This window comes from Epinephelus moara, chromosome 8, assembly GCF_006386435.1.
Source record: "Epinephelus moara isolate mb chromosome 8, YSFRI_EMoa_1.0, whole genome shotgun sequence".
Taxonomy (NCBI): domain Eukaryota; kingdom Metazoa; phylum Chordata; class Actinopteri; order Perciformes; family Serranidae; genus Epinephelus; species Epinephelus moara.
In genome coordinates, this window is record NC_065513.1 from 19,728,641 (window position 1) to 19,745,194 (window position 16,554).

A 16,554-nucleotide genomic window follows, 5' to 3' on the forward strand; every position below is an offset into this window, starting at 1 on the left:
GAGAAGGAAAAAATGTCAGTGTTGACACACAAACACATCCTCACCCCTACTCAGTCAACCACTTTGTAGTGGAAAAACAGAGTCTCATCATCACAGCAACCACCAAGAATGTTTATTCAGCCCGACTTCTGTTTTTCTTCTCAGGCTAAATTTGGAGAACTCTGCTGGGGACCAGGGTGTGTGCCCCTGACCACAGGGCCAACAGGAAGTCACCATCAGGAAGGAAGTCACAATTAAAACACACTTAGTGGGCTAAAAGCAGGTTTTTGTTTATATCTGCATCTGAGCAATGATTTCCCAGAAAATTCATCATGTACTAAAAAAAGTGTCAGTATCAGTGCTGAGCCCAAAATATAGAAAGACACAAGGAAAAACTACACTACACTCCAGTGGGTAAAATTATTAAAATGAATGAGCACCATCTTGAAATACATTTTCCAGTTTCCATGACATATCCATGATCTAAATTCTATATTATGTAATCGTGTTGGCATACAGTTCCATGCTGATGCAAGAGCTTACAATGTCCCTTGACATCTATTCCAGTCCTCACTTCCATAACCAGGCTGACCCTTTAATACAAAAACGCCATGATAACCTAAACCACAATAAAATTCTTATTGCAACATAATAAGAGGGATCTGTTTATTGGTCACAGCTGTTAATGACCCACTGAACAGTATCCTCCCACCTCAGTCAATGAGTGGGCAGTGACTGATGCAGGCAGACGGGAATTCAGTTTTCAAGCCTGGACAGGAAATGTGCTCACTGCACCGTACAGACAGACAAAAGCCCCACATACAGTACACAAGCGGAAAGGCTTGAGCACACATTGTTACCAGGTCTACTGTTGCGCTGCAGAGATGCAAAACAGCAAATTTCACCGATGGAGAACTCCAGTATTTACTGAAAAGAAGCAACACCCAGAGGGGTGAAGACGAGAGAACTTCAAAAACTCTGGGACATAGACTGCAGAGTGATATGGCCGACCTTGTGCCAGGACTACTCATTTGTTTGATGGCAGTGCAGACCTTTCAGCATGATGGTGAGTTTATAAAAATAATCCAAGACTTTACCAAAAGGTGAGATGCATTTTGTTTTTCAAGCAGGGTCCAAAATTTGCTACTGGACTTAACATGAAGCTGTTTAAGGGTGTTTTTTTCACAAATAAAAGTTACAAAACAGGTTTAACTATCTTTGTATACCTGTAAATACAGTACAAAACTACAAAATTAAAGGTTCTGCAATAAAAACATTTAATAACACGTAATTTCATGGCAGCAATGTCTGTATTCTTTGCAAAAAAAGAGGTATAACTAAAAAGTCTTCAAATGAACACTACACAACAACAGACAACATAATTAATTACAATTTCTCTTTTAATGTAGTTTTAAATTGTAGTTTTATTAGAACAAAATTTGCTTTAAAGCTATAAATTTTGTTTTTCTACCCATTTACAGGAAATACAACAGAGATCAAAACCAACATTTCACCTGGTGTGATACCAAAAACCTTCAAGGGGAGGCTCTACAAAAACCACACAAACCAGCTGCCGCTCTATCCCAGCACAAACCCTTGGCTGTATGTGGACTCAGAGGACCCGGTGACAGCCTACACTACAGGGGTCCTCAGCACAAGGGTCATACCTTCATCATACATCCTGGCCATGCTCGTGGGCATCCCCTCCAACGCCTACATTCTCGCCTTCCTCAGACACAGAGCAAAGTCCTTATCCACAGTAATTCTCTACCTGAACCTGGCCTTGTCCGACTTGCTGCTGCTGCTGTCTCTAGCGCTGCGTGTTCACTACCACTTCAACGGAAACAACTGGATATTTGGGGAAATCTCCTGCCGGTTCATCACAGCCTTGTTCTATGGCAATGTTTACAGTTCAGCTCAAACTATAGCAAGCATCAGTGTGAAGCGCTACCTGGCCGTGGTGAGACCGTTTTTGTACAGACGGCTGGCTAAGACTACGCTGGCAGTGTGGACGTGCTTGGTTGTCTGGTTCCTGTTCGCGGCAGCCATTGTGCCGGAGCTCCTGGTCCGGCAGAGTTACCAGATCGTCCAGCTGGGAGTCACCACCTGCCATGATGTGCTTCCCCTCGAAGAAAAATCCCATTCTGTGCTGGTGCCGTACAGGCTGATGCTGGTTTGTCTGGGCTTCATAGTGCCCTTCCTGATATGTATCTATGCCCATGTGGCTGTGGTATACCACCTCGGGCAATCTCGTTGTGACTGGAAGCCATTCATCAGGGTCAGCACACTAGTTTTCATCATTTTTGTGGTGTGTTTCTTGCCAAGCGGCATCCTGCACATCGCCCACTACATCCGCCTGTTTACCGGGGGAGACGATAGGCTATATGGATACTACAGAGTAGCCGTGTGTCTCTGCTGCTTCCACAGTTGTCTGGACCCCTTCCTGTGTATGCTGATTTCCAAGATGGCTGCCTCAGAACTACAATTCATCTCCCTCCGCGGGATTCCTCAGAGGCCGTCTGTTATGACGTGAGACTAGATGTGTGTGCACAGAAAAAAAAGCATCTCCTGGACCACTCTTGGGAACCAGCAGGGGAGCAAAGCACAAGCTCAGACACAAAGGTGGTAAAGTTAAAAGTGGACATACTACACTCTCTGTTACAGTAGGTCCAAAACAACACCGAGCACCATATCAGGATCAGGAAGGGAATATTAAGACTTCAAATCCTACTCAAGCCTTTCAAGTCATACCAGCAAATCTCAGACTGGGAAACTGTTGGCTTGATAGCACAGAATCAGGATGACAACAATTATCTTTTCTCTTTGCCTTGTTCCGATAACATGTTACTTACATAAACATTTTACTCTTGCCCTTTCAGCTTTTAATCATGTGTATAACATGTAAATAAGACTTCTAGACCAGGAATAAGTTATTCAGATGAATAATGATGCAGCACTGTAAAATGGAGCCATGTCAGAGACAAGAGGCTGCTGTGCAAAACAAATAAAACTAATGATTAGAATTAGATTAATTCTGACATGTGGTGAAAACACTTGTTATTTAGCCATAAAGGCTTTTTGGTATTTTGCACGTTGACGATGTGAGAGGTGGAAGAACTTTTTTTGCTATAACTCAATGTGGAGTCACAATACCTGGCAAAGGAGTTGCTTGGTATACTGAAGGACATCGTGGTAGTGTTTGGCTGTGGCCGCGTTCACCCCTGTCAACTTGGCTGTCGGGAGGAGCAGGGCTGCAAGTGTCTGCTGATGATCACCTGAATTCAGTGCCTCATTGATCTCAGCTATAGCTATGATGCCTGGGAGTAAAACACAACAACCAATTTATACTTGATGAGTCAGTGTCTTTAAACATAGTTGTATCTAAAATAAATCCTTTGCTTAGGTTTAAAACTGGTGGCTTAATAATCCTTAAATGTCCACAGGTTACACTGTGTAACATAGTCAGAAATCTGAAAGACTTTCTTACGTTCATGCTCCTCCTGGACTTGAACGTTGACTGTGTCGATGCATTTTTGAACATCATTCCAGGTGAGAAACTCTTGGCCCTGGGCAAGAGCCTCGCCTCGCAATTTGATGAGAGTGTCAGCATACCTGTGGGAGAGGTGCATGAAAAAGCCCATCCTAGTGTTAGCAAAGTACCAGTGGAGAGAGATGCAACCTAAAAGATATTATTCCTGTTTTAATCAAATTTACTTGTTGCTCCTAAAACCATACTGTACCACCATAATTTAACTTCAATAAGTGCTGCAATTGCAGCAAAAATAAACCCATACTGAAAGAACACGATCACAACCATCATCACTAAATAATGTGACCATGGGGTGAGCAGGAGTCTCAGCTACAGAACAACTCAGCCATCTCACCTGTTGAGGTTGTCTTGGTCCATGTTGGTGAAGCCCAGAGGAGAATCTGTTAGCTGCTCAATCACAGCCTGGGGGTCTTTGGTGTCCAGCACCTCATTCAGCACTGCTACAGCTGACAGCATCTCCACAGCTACACTCAGCTCCTCATGGCTCAAACCAGCCTAATAAACAGAAAAGGTTTCAATCACAAGCATGAAGTGACATTTGAATACAATAAAACTTTAATCAAAAGCCTGGTCCCAATTAAACACCTGGTCCCGTTTACTAGCCCAGTGTGGCTTTAGTCCGTAAGGGTCCTCAGATCAAAAGAATCAAAAGGGTTTATCACAAAAATTAATCCAGGATGTGAGTGTTGTTTTAGTGGAATAAAGTGACATCGTGTCTGTATGCCAGGTGCCGTAACACACTCTCCCTCTGATGTCTGTTGGAGCTAGATCAAATGAATGATTCATAATTGATATCTTATTTGAAGCCTATTTTTTAAACAAGTAATATTCATACTGGTTTATATAAACAACTTGACTGTACTTCCTAATCTTGGCTGAGCAACAGTATTGTGTGAAAGGACAAGGTCCCAAATATAGGACCGCTGATTTCAGTGATTTAAGCAAGTAACTGAAGTTTAACCGTACATTATATGTATAGAGCACTGATCTCCCCCTGTCTGTAAGCCTATCTGTATCAGAGAGAGCACGATGTCTTACCCGCCCCCCTTGTAGCTGCAAACTGAAAAGCTCAGCCTGATAGAGGTTGGCAGCAGTTTGGTAGACAATTGGCAGTTGTGCCTCAGGGTTCATCAGCTCCTCTGCCGTCTCCGCTGCGTTGCCAAGACGAATGGCTGAATTGATCGCAGCGACTGCCTCGAGCTCTGGTCAAGAAAATTATCACAGATAGTCAGATGTCTTGCAGATAACCCAAAGCAAAAATTACATTTCTTCTTTGCCATATAATTACATGCTGAATTGCCTTTAAAGAGCTGTGCAATGGAACATAGACTCTACATGTGTGCTTTGAGAAGTGTGATAGTGGGTACATGTGAGATTTTCAACTGACCAGAAATCATGTGTTAATAAAGGTCTATGGTAAGTAACAAAAATGTGCTTACTTCTTTTCTCCGCCTCAGCAAAGTCATTACAGGAGCTGACAACTCTTTGAATCTCCTCTTTGTCCATCATCACGGCCCTCCCTCCATCCTGCAGCACAAAGATTGCAGTACATCAGAGAGATACCACTAAGATTCCATGGTTATTCAACATGTTTTAGTTAAGAGTCGTGAAGGGAATGTGCCCGGTGGTGTCCATTTGAACTGCGGTTAAGTTAGTTGTTGACAATGCAATGTATTCACTGCCTGGGTGGTGACATCAGCACAACAGAAACAGCTACAGTCCATCAGTGTCTAAACCACTTGTGCTCAGCCAATGAAGTGCTGCACGCTCATAGCAGTACTTAGAAATGGAAGGCGATCCGCTTTGCCAGATGGACAAAAAAAATAACCCCCAAATTGTCCTGTTTAGACTGGGGGTCACAGACAATACTGTAAACGTGTATGATTTGTTCCTAGCTCACACACTTCTTGAAACACTTTCCTCTGAGATAATTTATATGAACCATGACCCACAGACACCAAAAATACTGCTTTATTCATTTTAGCCAGGCTAATTTACTGTACACCTTCAACAACATGAATTAAATTAACTAACTGTTTGAAGAACAAAACAAAACACTGTTCTGGTCTCTAAGGCCCTGAGCCGGAAACAAATGAGCAAACAAGCTCTGCATTAGTATACCTTGGATTTATGTTGGCAGTAGGTGGTAAAGTGTTCCAGGTACCAGTGACAGTTTGACTCCTGCACGCCCAACAAGGCCAGAGCTTCAAGCCTCAGTGCAGCAAACAGAGCAGCCTCGTCCTGGGCCGACACCGCTTGATTCACCTGCCTCACTGCTGCCTGAGCTGCAGACAGGAAAAACAAAAACAGACTTCATTTAGGGATAATACATTTTCTTTTATTGTCTTTCAGATAAGTACCGTACTCAAACGAACACATTCTATGCAATCTCATTCATGGAATCGAACAGTGTTTTGGGGAAAAAGAAGTATGTAAGTGTCATGTGGGAGGGAAAGTCCTTACTGTTGACAATGTCAATGCAGCCCTGGATCTCCTGGTGAGTCAGCAGCTCCTCATAAACGTCTCTTTCTTCAGTAGCAATTGAGGCGCGCTAATTAAGGGAGGAGGAAAAACATACATATATTTGATACTCATTTTGTGTAGCATGTTTGATTTTTACTTTATTGCATTATTTTTTTTCTCCACCCATACTGAGTAAGTTGCACATTTTACACATCACATTTCAGCCAGCATGTGAAATTGGATGGCTCCTGTTTGTTCAGTATTCGTGACGAGAATGGGAGGCGAGATGCCGGATGGCGCGGAGGGTTTGTGTTTGGTGAAGTACAGCTGACACTGCAGCCACTGGAATGTGCTGGCAAGGCCTGTGGAGTGAGTCAGTGCAGGCAACCCCTTTCAGACCTCAGTGTGGGTATTTCCTCAGTTGTTAAAGTTAGCAGCACTACTAGACACTGCAGTCAGAATCATTGGTTCAGAGCAGTCAGCAGTCAAGTTTCAATCAGTTCAAATGAGGTCTCAATGTTTTATAGTTTGCTATTTTGTAATTTCAGTTCAGTGGCACTACCTTCAGCCCGACACAGAGGGCTAAACATCTGTTTGTGGTCAACCTGAATGCATCAACACACTTAGACCAGGCTTTGTGACCCCGTTCCCACCCTGAATTAAGTACAGATGTGACATTGCATACAATAGCTTTAGTTGAGAGGTTTTCTTTTTTTTCTTTGTTGATTGACATTTAATGTTTCTAAATGACATTTATGTAATGGAACATCTCACAAGTCCAAAAAATGAGTGAAACAGAGAGTGATAGAGCTAGTGAGTAGGTAAGCAAGAGAGAAACTAAACAAACTTTGTTACAAAGACAGTAAAAGTCTAATCAAGCCTTCCACAGAAAGCCAGTCATGAACCCAACATTAAATGATGACAATGAAAAATTAGAGGTCACTGAAGCGTGTATAAGGCGTCTCACCCTCCCTGACGACTGATCCTGCTTACGAGCCTTGGCCTGACTCAGAGTGTCCTGGTAGTCTTGGCCCAGAGCTTCCTGGATATTCCTCAGCATTGCATTAGGATTATTCAGGGCTCCCATTGTCACAGATGTCTGACCTTTGTCGACCGCGTCATTGATGGCAATCACAGCAGCATGCACTGAGGACAACAGAGTATTTGCAGACATGTTAGTGTTGGCCAAAAAGACATTAGGAAACAAACAACACAAACTAAGTCAACTATGTCAGACGCTAACTCTCCATCTTGTGGAGCTTCTGGCAAAAACATGGATAGAGATTTAGTTAGAGGACTTACAGGCAGCTTCATCCACTGAGAGCTCATTGGCTAGGATGCCTCCAATCTTACTGAAAGCTGGCATTTGAATGCCGTATTTCTCCAGCTCACTCCTCATGTTACTGATCTCCTCCTCTGGAAGACAGATTTATACATGAATATTAGGGAAAACTGTGGTGTTAGAGAGTATTGCATGGGAAAGGCTAAAGTATACTGCATGAGATACAATTTAATGTGATTGTTTTTTCTCTTGCTTTGGCACAATCATCAAATGAAAAGTAGAATTCCCTAAATTTACTTTCAATTTAAGTCTTTCGTTCATGTTCTCACAACAGTATGTGAAGTTTTTCTAACAATCTACACTGCTGAACGATAACATTCTCTCAACAGTAGCACCGAGCAGGCGCAGCATGCTCCACCTGTGATGCAGTGTAAATTTGGATGACTTTTGATTGGCTGTCAGTGTTTCTATCATTGTTCAAATTCACTCTCAAAGTGACCCCAGCAGTATCATTTGCCACTGTCATTGTCTTTATAGATGTGGTGTGGACTCTGCCATCCACTTGAGTACAAACTATTTTTAAAACAATATATTCATAGATACTGTTAAAGATTTCGTTGGTGTGGCAGGTCTTTAACTCTTGACGTGTTCATCACCATACAGTGTGTGAATCCTTGCAAATGCATTTTCCCCAAAGTGCTATTGAAGTTAGTTAAAATTGGGAAAAAAATAAAAACTGTTCAGGAGTGATTGAAAAGCCCTGAGGCTTCATCAGAACAATCCAATGTCAAACGCTTTTAAGCTTGGTAGTTTGCGTGCCCTATTCAGTGTCATTTGATAGGCTGCAGGGGATATTTTGATGAACTGAAATGTCGGCTAATTCAAACATCTAAATTATAGACAAGATGTTTATAGAAATCCCTATAAAACATTTCATGCTTGAGAGCACATGATGACATTCTTTTGCGTTTTTCAATTAAATCCCAACAAGACGAGTAAATAAAATCACCTCCCACACAAAGAGGATTCTCATTAAATGAACACGTGCAATAGGCGTGTACTCATCAGTATTTCAAAAAGCCCTCAGGCGACATTTATCCTTCACTTTGAAGCAATTAATAACTTCATTGTTTCCTCCATTGATTGATTCTACTGAAGCAGATTTCTACTGATGTTACCTGTAAAGGCCACTTTCCCCAGCAGGTCCTGGATCTGTGGTGCGATGCCAAGTTTGTATAGGTACAAGCTGAAATAAATCATAAGGTTTACACACACACAAACAAAATGAATAAAATAAAAAAGCACTGAGAAGCTTGGGACAATCTGATGAAAACTAAATTGTGATTCCTCCTGATGACCTTTTATTTCTACCTATGTTACACTTTCACCACAGGGGGGGAGTGTCAGCTCACACTGCAGCCAGCACCATCTGACAGCAGTCAGCCAGCACAGTCCACCACTGAGCAACCAAATCAACAAGCAGGTGGCTGGAAACTTCATAAAACTTTCATCTTCCCGCCGGTACCTGATAAGTGGACATGAATTATAGATATTTAAGGCAGCTCTGGCACCAGCACAGCTCTGAATGGAGCAGTTGCAGTAGCTGGTTATTCTGGCCTTTAGTCACACAGTGTCTGTAAACATGAAATGCACTCTGTCCTTGGGACACAGGGGGCTTTTGGTCAGCTATCTAAACTCTGCTTATACAAAGGGTAATGTTTTAACGTGCAGGCAGCTGATTGACTCTGAGATACAAACACAGTACCAGCTGACCAGGATTAATGAAGGTGGCCGATTACAAGCCACAGGGGTTACTGACAATCAGCTGACTAGCTTGGAGCAAAGAACGTTCTCCAGACCGCGGATCCTCCCTGTTTATATCCATGTTTCCTCTTTTTAACACAACAAATTAAGCCCTACAGCTCTACCAGCAAGTGTTTCATAATCCACTTGTAAGCTATGTTTTCCCCCCCATTATATTATGTTCCCTTTCAGTATTCCACCACATTGAATGTGCCTGAGCATCCGCTGCTTTGCCTCCATGTCTTACTATTCACTGGGTCCTTGTGGGACGTAAGCTGGACTCGCAGGAAGGAAGAGCACGTGTGTGCATGAGCAGGGAAGGAAACCAATTCCCTCGGGACCTGACCAAAACACTACAACAGAGAAAACAATCCCAGCAGCTCACATAGCCACTCCCTAAAATCTGTGTTTGGCTCATTGGATGGGTCAGATAGATAAAAATGACCCTTCACTTCATTCAGTCATCTCAACTAAAAAAAACGAAAGCCTGTGGGTGTAATTGTCGAGCCACCCACGTTACAGTATGACCACCAAGTTTTTCACAAACCCGAAACCATGACAAAGAATTTACTCTTTGTGGTGAGACTAAAAGTAACGAGTCGAGCACTGAACCACCACATTCAATTTACCAGAAAGCCCCCAATTACATGCTGCAGATGTTTATAGAGGCAGCGTGCACAGAGTGGTTAGGCTCATCAAAAGTGTTCAAAATAAACTTCAGCAACAAAGTCTAAAAAAAATGCTTAAAGTAATTGAATTGCCAACTAGCCAATGACTAAAAGAGTTTGAGAAACGGCCAACACAGGGACTAAAAGCATGTGAACTTGCCACACTGCAACAACAACTGCCTATAGCCAAATGCATGGTGCTGTATAATATAGCTATGACCTACTTAAGACGAATCATAAACAGGTCTGTGTTTGACAAGTAGCACTCTCTCTGCCTTACCTAAGTAGAAATAACTTTTATTTTCCAGTTCCTGTTTCAAATCACTTAAAAACTACTGTTTCTGTTCTTGACATATGAATTAGAGGTTGAACCTAATGGGAACAAAAAGAGGCCATGCCTTAACGCCACATAGTAATACAAATGTTAATGCAAGCAGTGGCACCCACATATGAGCTGTTCTATATTGTTGCAGCTTGAACACTCTGCTGTGTGAAATAGACAATAACCACTTAAACCTCAAACGTGTCAAAGTCAAACCAAAGTGTTTTGACACTGTCTGCTATAACCATCGAGGGAAAGTAAATACACCCAAATTAGAAAGTGGGTAACCTGTCAGTGACAAAGAGTATGAGCAGACTGCTCACTGGATCTAATTTGCCCAATAGCTTACAGAGTAATTCCAGCTACCAGATACCAGCACTTTTCAGGTCAAGTATAACAAAAAAACAGTTTTGCCCACTGGTTTTCATTTCTTTCTTGGAAATTAAATCACACGCAACATTTAGGTGTGTCACCTTCTGGAAAATAGCAGCTGGGTACCCTGCCACTGCACAAAAGACTTTAACGATGAGTGAGCAATCATGCTGTCAGAAGTGAAAAATGCATGAAGAGCGTAAAGTGAAAAATCACTGTTTTTGGAATCCTTTTATTCTTACCTCAGTGCGTGTATGCAGTATACCACCTTGGGCATGTTTTTGCGATCATACACATCTGTCGTTTCGGGATAGAATATCTGAAAGCAGAAACCACAATACATATCAGTCACTCTCGTTTCATCAGTGTCTTGACACTCTTTATTCTGCTGCAGCCAAACAGGAGCACAATATCCATAACCTATGGATGCATGAGGCACTGCAATGCCATGTGACCCACATAATTTTCAATACCACAGAGCTGAATCAACACCAGCCACTGGCATCTTAAGGTATCTGAGGTCGTATTTATTGCAGTGCTATTGCATTGGGCTGCATTATATTCTATAGGCCCATTATATCACTGCTCATGGTATGTATTACTCAACCTGTCCCAGTTTCTGTATTCTAACAGGCATCTTACAGATATTTACTTAATGCCTTTACCACCAAATATCTCATATCATACACAACAACATTTCCAAAACAGTGGACCCACACTTGTCATAAAACATTTCTTTGTCTGTTTTCCACACCTGAATAATGCTCTCTCAACACCATGGGTTTGCTGACAGACAGGTAATGATGTAATAGCAGAAGCTACAGGTTATCAGAGCGACAATTCCTAAAAAGGCTGTTCATAAAAACTGCTGATTAAACTGCTATAAAAAGCCAACACAGAGATAAGTGGGTATCAATTCAACCTAATTTTCATTACCAGGATACACCTCGCTGAAGTCTTTGTGTCATCTCATAAAAAATGTAATGAGGTTAATACTGTTCTGTTGGAGCTGCCGCACCCTCATTACAATTTTATCTGTCTTTGTTTACATCCGTACAGATGCACGTAATGCGTGTGTGCACCATGTGAAGAAAGGTCCTGGTAATTGATTAAATATTTGTTTACCCTTTACTCTCTGCAGCTTTTTACCTTAAATGACTACAAGTCTGAAGAGACACAGTCTTATTGTAGTCGTAGGGTTGAAATTTATTCTGCAACTGTAACTGATTATACCCTGTCCTTGTTTTGGATTTTACTGAATGGATGGATTCTACTCTGTCTTAGTTGAAGCTATGACTTCTTTGTTATAAGAAGTCATAAGATGATTTCTCAACTCTTATATGTTGTTCTCTACTGTACATGTTACGGAATCTCACAGAGATGTTGAAATTATTTTTTTGACTTAGCACATACTCTAACAGAACTGTTTAAGTGTTGCAAAAGCTTTAATTCTTCTGAAAATAGAGGACTTAATGTAACAAAATCCGTCTTTTCTTACGATGTGATGACTGATTGATGGCTTACATTTGTTTGTATACTGAACATGTTTATATGCCTGTTTGTAAAACAGGAAACCTGAGTCTGCATTACTGATGGCTGTGCAAGTTCCTTACCTTAGGTAGACCCACTGACTCCATGGCTCTGAGCCACTGCACTGTGTTGTCTGTGTGTCTGAAGTGCAGCCCTTTGCTCTAAAGATGAAAACAGCAGATCAAACATATAAATGAAGCTGTATCAATATGGGGAAGTGTAAAGAAATGGTTCAAAACTTCACCACTGCAACATGAAAAACTGATAAAAAGGTTGTTATGGTATGCACAAATAGCGCTGCAACTCGTGCAGCTCAGGCTGACTGCTACACTTATCACAGCATCTAATGGTCTGATAAGGTTTGTTTACAATTTCTCAAAGAGGAATAAAACCAAGCTCAAAGTCAAGCTAAAAAAATCTCACTCTCACATTTTTGATGTGGGCCCTAACACTCGCCTGCCACTTTTCTCCCTTTCCTGTGTGAATCAGTTGAAAACTGTCAGGAAGCGCCTGAAAGATCTGAAAACAGTCTTCCTGTCTGTATGATGTAAGCTGGTGAAAAATGCAAATTTAGCACAACTACGCCCTTACCGAAAAGGGAAGATGGATAGGGGTTTAAATGCAAAAGAGTGGAAGTGTACCTTATAGCGGGCCTGATCTCTGTCGTAGATCCTTTTCTCAGACACCATCTTGGGCGCGAAAAAGTTGGCAAGTTTGCCCAGGTACACGCCATTCCTCAGTCCCTCCTCCAGCTCTGTGGTTGGGGGCAAGTCCTCCTCTAGGCAGGCCTCCATCCACCTGAGAGTCCACAAATATTGATCTCACATCAGGAAGAGGATTTTCAGAAGCAATTCTAATGTTCAAATCCTGCAAACAAAATGACCTCAGTGGAAAAACTGCTTTTGAAGAAGTTATTATACATTAGGGCGGTGCATTGGAAAGAATCTGGCAATACAATATGTGTCACAATATATGGGTATGATTCAATATATTGTGATATATTGCAATTCTGTAAGCAAGGTGATATATTTCCATCTTTTAAAAATCTAATTTTAGGAGCTAGCAGTGCGCTCTCTGTGACTTTGCCTGTTTCACAAGCCCGAGTTCTGTGTGTTTATGCTAGCAATATGTTGCTACGTTGGAGCGGAAGAGTAAAATGGCTGAAGGTAGATTACAACACTGACGGTTCTTGCAGTCCAGGGTTCAAACACAACACAAAATGAACTACTGCCACAAAACTTTGCATATAGATTAATTAAAAACTGATTGTTTTTGCGATAAAACATTGCGATACTCTTCTAAATAAATGACTAATTAAAAAGTACAGTAAGAGCGCAGGTAATCTAAATGACTGACCAGATTTCCAGTTAAATCACCACGACCATTATAGTTTCGGGCTTCTCTGTAATACTAAGCAGCTGGCTATGGTTATATCCAGAGTATAAACAAACATCAGTCTACTCTGTTTACCCTGCCACCGAGATCTTCTACAGCGTGCAGTGCAATTTATGACGTGGCTGAATGCCTGCGTGTAGTCTGCAAGTCAGAGTTGGCTTTCCCTGCACCTGCTGCCCTTCTGATCCAGGCAAAAACTAAAAACAGTGGGCCAAGATCATACAAATATAAATCAGAATAAGTAAGAATGTCTTGCCGTCATTCATGGCATTTACAGTACAGTAGAGTAGTGAGTCTGTAATAAATATGATTTCATGTCAAAGTTTGTAAAGACTCCAGATGTACAGTATTGATTAAGTGTGTCAGTGCTGTGATAATTGACTGAAATGTTTTTGGTTAAACAGAGCAACAAAGTAGACTGTGGGCCGGTGAGAACTGGGCATTGTTACAGGCAGCACCCACACTGAGCCCGGCATGCTTTAGGGAGGGGGCTGCGGACTTACAGTTTGAGCTTTGGACCACGTAAAGGTTAAAGGTTAGGCTGACTTGTTGAGTGGACAATGTGAGGTTAAAGAGGTAAACAGGGAGCAAGATGTCTAATACTAAAGCCTAATTTGATCACTGGTGAGAGTTTATGTGTTTCACTTCTGCAACACATCAATGTGTTATCACAAGAGAAAAAGTGTTTTTTATTTCCTCCAAGGGATGATAACACAGATGACTGACATACGTAGAAACTAAAACTGAATAGAGCGTATTCAGCTTGTGTTAAAATAATGTTGACCTTCTTTCAAACTGAGGTAATTTCCCTTTGAAAGGTTCAGACGGCCGATGCCAGACGATTCCCAGAGATATTAGGAAAAATCCATTCCAAAGAGCTAGTCAATGATTTGTGAGCACGGTGAATCATCATGGGCTGAAAATCTGTTACACATTATCTTACTGCCTGGAAGTGACACTGTATTTACTATTGTGGGCCATGGCTACACCTCTGTCTACAAACCCAACTGTTAATGTGCTTTAACCTTTTTGCTTGGTATCCTACAACTGAGTTGATCCCTTTCCCAGTGTACAGTGCTAAGTGATTTAGCTTCCTTACGTTTGGCTCCTTGGTTTTATTCATACAAGCAGCTCCTACCTTTGTGTCTGAAGCAGTACATCTTTCCCTCCCACATGCGTGCACACAGACACCTTGTTTGTGTTAATTAAGGCTGTGTGGGTGCTCCAAGGATCCAGACTGCCAAAATATGTGTCAGCACATTAAAAGGACAACCACAACACATCATGCACTGTCAACACAAAGCCAGTGGAGAGTGTAAGTGAGGCACATTGAGGAATAAAGCATCTTCGTAAGGAATCATGTCAGCTGATGCTGTAGATTATGCAAGAGGAAGACCTCTGCCTTATCTGTGGGGTTTTACAGAATTAAAAGTAAAGATAGTCACTGCATTTTCCTTCTACTGATACATCTATCTTAAAGCATTAAGATGCTAATATTACAAATAATGGAATACGCTACTTCTTTCTGTGGAAAATTGTTTTTAAATATAATTTCTCCTCACATGAGGAATGCATTAGTTACATGCTCTGGTCACAGCTCAGACTTAGGGATTTGGGATCAAGAAATTAGTATCTGGCCCACCACTTTATCAAAGATTAAAGTCCAACATTAGGTAAACTCAGATAGAGCTGTATCAGTTAATCAATTAACTGATTAAGCAATTGACCAAAAAAAACCCCAAAACAAGTAGTTTTAGAATTGATTGATCGTTATCAAGCAAAAATGCCTTTTATGGGATCTGCTTCTCCGAAAACGTCGTGCTTTTCCTTCTTTACATTACAGTACATTTGATATTTTGGGGTTTTGGACAATTTGTCGGACAAAACGAGACATTTAACGACATCAACTTTGTAAACTTGTAAAGTGCAGCACATATTTGATACTTTTTTCTGATGTTTTATAGATCAAATGATTGATCAATATATCAATTAACCAGGAAAATAACTGGTCATAAAAATAATCGTCTGTCTAAACTTAAGGCAGCAGTGATGTAATCATCAGTGTCACACAGGCATTTTTTGGCCCAGTATCAAGCAAATGATATTGTGATATCAGTATCAGTTAACCCTCAGCCCGCACACAACGCTGCATGTCAGAGAACGTCTGATTGGCACTGAATGACTAAGAAACAGACACACATGTGCGTGCCAACCAGGGCAAAGCAGTGATGCAGATCAAAGTTTCATATCTCCATAAAAGTAACCTACTGATATAGAGGGGCAAATGAAGTCAAGATAACAGAGAAAAAAACGGCGGGAACACAGTCAAGGAACATCCTGCGTGGGTAACAGAGCTCTCCTGTGAAACTTCACTTCCTGTACTTAAAACAATGTCGGGAGAACTCGTCTCCTGATGCATGACAGGCTAACACTCCTGTTTACAACCCCTCCAAAGCAGGCCTTCCTGTCATTGTCCAATCTGCGACTCACACGGTGAAACAAAACACCGCTTTCTGGAATCTGGGACTTAAATCTGTCTCACATCAACACACTTATTAGTGACCTAAACTCTTTGGCTTTCAGCTACAGTATTTCAGATCACATACAGAGTGTCCTCTGAAGACTTGCGTCATAAAGCTTAGTCATGCTAGTCATGAGTTTGTGTTTGTGTGGCTGCCTGCGTGTGTATGTGTCATGAGAGAAATATAGTGCCTGGGTAGGGTGTGTCTGAAAATTAGGATAATATCCTTGACTCTAGATATCCTGGGGTGGACCTGTATCGAAGCAAACCAAAAGTGTCACCATAGAAAAAAAGCTAAAAATTAAACAATCGACTGTTTACTCTCCAATGAGGGTACAAAGTCTCATTTGTGTGTGTGCATGTGTGTGTTCTGTAAGAGGGTGTGTCTACTAACTGACAACATCAAAAACAGTTAGTGAAACTTAGCAATAGACCAAGTGCTCTCAAGAGGACTTTGAACAACAAAGCATGTGGGCAATGTATATGTAAAGAGCATTTTAGCCAATACAAAATTAGTTTTACATGCACTATTACCACCAACCTGCACTCAGCTGACCTAATGTCACGTAAGGCACTGGAAGCAAAGTAACTGTCTTCTTAAACCACAGGTGTCGCTTCACGTTGTGTCACACCCATGTTGGCTGTAAGGACATATTCATTGAAACTGCT

The 16,554-nt window shown here is 41.4% G+C and overlaps 2 protein-coding genes across 3 annotated transcripts in view; one reads left to right on the forward strand and one right to left on the reverse strand.

The window, feature by feature from the left end:
- iqgap2 (IQ motif containing GTPase activating protein 2) overlaps positions 1-16,554 on the reverse strand; it is a 38,900-nt gene that overhangs the window by 14,089 nt on the left and 8,257 nt on the right. For both annotated transcript variants that reach the window (XM_050050756.1, XM_050050755.1), the window contains exons 3-15: positions 12,611-12,767; positions 12,053-12,130; positions 10,682-10,758; positions 8,453-8,520; positions 7,295-7,408; positions 6,960-7,138; positions 5,993-6,080; positions 5,651-5,814; positions 4,969-5,056; positions 4,568-4,731; positions 3,864-4,024; positions 3,467-3,591; positions 3,133-3,296 (exon numbers count right to left, since the gene is read on the reverse strand). In XM_050050756.1, coding sequence (XP_049906713.1) covers positions 3,133-3,296; positions 3,467-3,591; positions 3,864-4,024; positions 4,568-4,731; positions 4,969-5,056; positions 5,651-5,814; positions 5,993-6,080; positions 6,960-7,138; positions 7,295-7,408; positions 8,453-8,520; positions 10,682-10,758; positions 12,053-12,130; positions 12,611-12,767 — 1,627 coding nt within the window. The remainder of the gene's footprint in view (positions 1-3,132; positions 3,297-3,466; positions 3,592-3,863; positions 4,025-4,567; positions 4,732-4,968; positions 5,057-5,650; positions 5,815-5,992; positions 6,081-6,959; positions 7,139-7,294; positions 7,409-8,452; positions 8,521-10,681; positions 10,759-12,052; positions 12,131-12,610; positions 12,768-16,554) is intronic.
- f2rl2 (coagulation factor II (thrombin) receptor-like 2) lies at positions 6-3,122 on the forward strand. The gene is made up of 2 exons (XM_050050759.1): positions 6-1,045; positions 1,461-3,122. The coding sequence occupies exons 1-2, from the start codon at positions 982-984 to the stop codon at positions 2,510-2,512; spliced, it is 1,116 nt and encodes a 371-aa protein (XP_049906716.1). The 5' UTR covers positions 6-981; the 3' UTR covers positions 2,513-3,122.

Coding starts and splice junctions, on each gene's coding strand:
- f2rl2 (XM_050050759.1), top strand. CDS start 982: ATGGCCGACCTTGTGCCAGGACTACTCATTTGTTTGATGGCAGTGCAG. Junction 1,046..1,460: donor GCAGACCTTTCAGCATGATG/GTGAGTTTATAA, acceptor ACCCATTTACAG/GAAATACAACAGAGATCAAA.